The 3,466-nt window shown below is 43.6% G+C and overlaps 1 protein-coding gene across 1 annotated transcript; it reads left to right on the plus strand.

Annotated features, from left to right (window-relative positions):
• Positions 1-698: 698 nt before the first annotated feature.
• Positions 699-2,012, plus strand: LOC121865549 (uncharacterized protein K02A2.6-like). The gene has a single exon (XM_042365066.1). It carries the CDS (start codon positions 699-701, stop codon positions 2,010-2,012), a length of 1,314 nt encoding a protein of 437 aa, XP_042221000.1.
• The last annotated feature ends 1,454 nt before the right edge of the window (positions 2,013-3,466 follow it).

The raw sequence follows: 3,466 nt of genomic DNA on the forward strand, positions 1-3,466 counted from the left end.
AAGAGTGGTGCTTCAACAAGCTGAAGAACGCCGTCATGAAGAGAGAGGTACTCATGCACTTCAACCCTCAGCTACCAACCACACTAATTGTGGATGCTAGTCCGGTAGGACTAGAGGCAATGCTATGCCAAAACCACCAAGGGGTACTCAAACTCATCAGTTATGCCTCCCGAACACTGACTCAGGTGGAAAGACGGTATCGTCAGCTGGAGAGAGAAGCCTTAGCCATAGTTTGGGCATGTGAAAAATTTCATCTATATCTTTACGGGAAAGAATTCACCATCATGACCGATCACAAAGCGCTAACGACCATCTTCAGCCCGAAAGGCAAACCATCAGCCCGTATACTCATGTGGATCCTACGCATGCAACAGTACAACTTCACAGTCCAACACATCAAAGGAAGTGACAATCCGGCAGACATACTGTCTAGACAACCCCTGCCATTCGATGCTCAAATCTCTGAAGAAGAGAAACTGGCAGAGGGATTCATCAACTATGTGGTTGCCAACAGGATCCCGAAAGCTATGACACTGTCTGAAATTCTCGAAGAATCAGGGAAGGATCCGACTATAAGAGCTCTCGAAGACGCCATCGCCAAGAATGACTGGACGGATAAACTAACGGAGCCTTTCAAACACGTACGTGCAGAACTGACATAAAAACGGGGACTCGTGTTGAGGGGATCCCGGATCGTAATGCCCCAAACACAACAACGACGCACGATGCAACTCGCACATGAGACACACCTGGGAATGGTCAAGACCAAGGCGCTACTCCGAGGCAAGGTATGGTGGCCAACTATCAACAAGGACATGGAGAAGGCAATCAGACAATGCATCCCAGGTGCAAGCCTCGACACAAGAAAACAAGCCAATCCGGTGAATATGTCTGAGATGAAGGGGCCGTGGGAGGTAATCCACGTGGACATATGTGGACCATTCCCTAGTGGTGACTATGTGCTGGGAATCATCGATGCAGGATCCCGGTGGCCAGAAGCCTTTGTGATCAAAACTATCAACACCGACACCGTTATGACCCTGATCGAAGGATGCATCACTACACACAGCATCCCAACGGTCATCGTGTCAGATAACGGACCACAGTTCAGAGCCAAGGAGTTTGCACAGTTCTGTGAAGAATGGGGAATAAAACACCACAAAGTGACACCATATCATCCCCAAGCAAATGGGAAAATCGAGCGGTTCTTTGCGACCATGTTGAAAGCTTTCCGAGCGATGCATACTGAGGGGAAAGATTGGAGACGGCAACTCGGTAAATTCTTGATGCACTACAAGGACACCCCACACTCGATGACGGGAGAGACGCCAGCCAAACTCCTCATGGGAAGGAACATCAAGGTGAAACTCCCCCAAGTGAGTCATGACTTGGAAGACACACAAGTGACATGTTGGGATGTGGCACGCAAGAGAGATAAAAGAGAAAAGGAGAAACTGAAACTCCGGACAGACAACCGGAATAAGTCCAAACTAGCGGAATTGAGACCAACTGATCAAGTGCTCCTGAAGCAAACCAAGAAAGACAAGCTCTCAACTAATTATGATCGTAAACCATGGACGGTAAGTGAAAGGCGAGGCGATTCAGCTATTCTACAGCGAGGACCCAAGAAGATATTACGCAGCACATCCCAGATGAGAAGAGTTCCAGGGAGATGCCAGGGAGGAAATGACGGCAGAGGAGACAGTGACACAGACGGAAGCCACAAAACGGCCGAGAGAACCGACAACACTCATCGAAACCGGGAAAACAACCAAGCCGCCAACACGCCGAAGACAGGGATGGACGAGTCCAGGCAGGACGGGAACAGCGAGGAGGAACCACTCGCTGCTAGGCGACCACGTCGTACTATAGTAAAACCGAAGAAATACCAGGATGGAGCTGAAGACTTCGGAACGGATGGAAGTGAAAGTTCTGGAACGGATGAAGTTGATGACTCCGAAATGGATGGAGAGACAAGCGATGAATATAAACCCGGCCGTTCATGGAACTAAAGAGAACGGCAATACAGAACTGTCATCATGAATAAAAGGGAGGGGAAGGTGTACTGTTCCAAGCATATAGTCATTGGAGTGTGTGCACTAGTACTGTATATGTGTGAGATGGTGTAGCCTATGTGTGTTAATTCCTGTTCTGTACATTTCAGGTATTGGTGCCTTCTGTATTGAGACAATAAACACTGACAAAATCAAACAGTATATTACTGACCGACGGTGCATACAGTAAAGTAAGAAAATAAACTCGTTAAGTCAAGTTTAGTCACTTTTATTGGGCTCCAGAACCTAACCCTATTTTCCCCATTGATGACATGTAATTATATATTGCTATTTAGTATACTGTACTGAACTGTAGTGTATAGCGAATATCGTTGGACCCTATCTCTCGATATATCCTGACCCTACTGAATAAGACAATGGTTTAGTAATGCTGTTAATGTGTTTGCTGTTTAAGTGCCTTGTTACGTCACCTCACCTCCTGCCTTGTCACCTCACCCCTTTCATCGTTAGCTCACCTCGCAGTGTTACATTTATTTATTACTGTATTATTTATTTTATTATTACTGTGTGTACATTTAGAAAAAGTTTTTGTTTACACAATAATTATAAATAGATTATTTTATGTGGCAGCCAAGGCAAGGCACAAATACAGAACAGAACAGAAAAGAAAACAAACAAATAACCAAACACAAAAATTCGGAAATTGTCGAATATCAAAATATTCCAAACTCGGTCAATTTGAATTTTTCGGTAATTCAAGTGACCCAGAGCCCCTTCTTTGTTGAATTAAGAAGGGAATAGTGTACAGTAATGTCCCAGGTTGAATAAGAAGATAATACAAATAGTCTCCCACTTCCAGATATATAATTGTAATCACCTCTACATTACGACTCATCACTTTAGGAGCGGAAGTAATGCAGCAGTTTATTTAAGTGAATAATAAACCTTCATATACCCTATACAGTACCTGTTTTTCACTTAATTTTTTTAAATAATTTCTTATGTTATGACATTGATTTTCTAGCAGCCCAGAGTGCTTTTAGAGTTAACGTAAGGTGAATAACTATTGGGTCGGAGGTTACGGGAGTGGTAGCTCCCCCAAGGCCGTGACCACCCATGGTTCAGCAAAATTGCTGGTCTGGCATCAATCCTGCCCTGATGGTGCCGGAAAATCGGTGGTCGACCTGTATATATAAAGTACAGTGTGTGTCATGGGCATTACCGGTATTTTCATTATAACGTATTTAATTTACAGATGTCTTTGTCTACACTTAACGTGTCCTTAAAAAATCTGTTATTACAAATGTGTAAAGAGCTTAATTTATAATTAACTGTAGACACTCATTAAATAAAAGAAGTTATCTTTTATTTTTAAATCTTCACTATCATACATCACAGAGCATGTGTTTGAAACACTATATAGCACTTTGTCAAACACAACAACACTCTTT

Source organism: Homarus americanus, unplaced genomic scaffold (assembly GCF_018991925.1).
Source record: "Homarus americanus isolate GMGI-L3 unplaced genomic scaffold, GMGI_Hamer_2.0 scaffold25483, whole genome shotgun sequence".
In the NCBI taxonomy this organism is placed as follows: Eukaryota; Metazoa; Arthropoda; class Malacostraca; order Decapoda; family Nephropidae; genus Homarus; species Homarus americanus.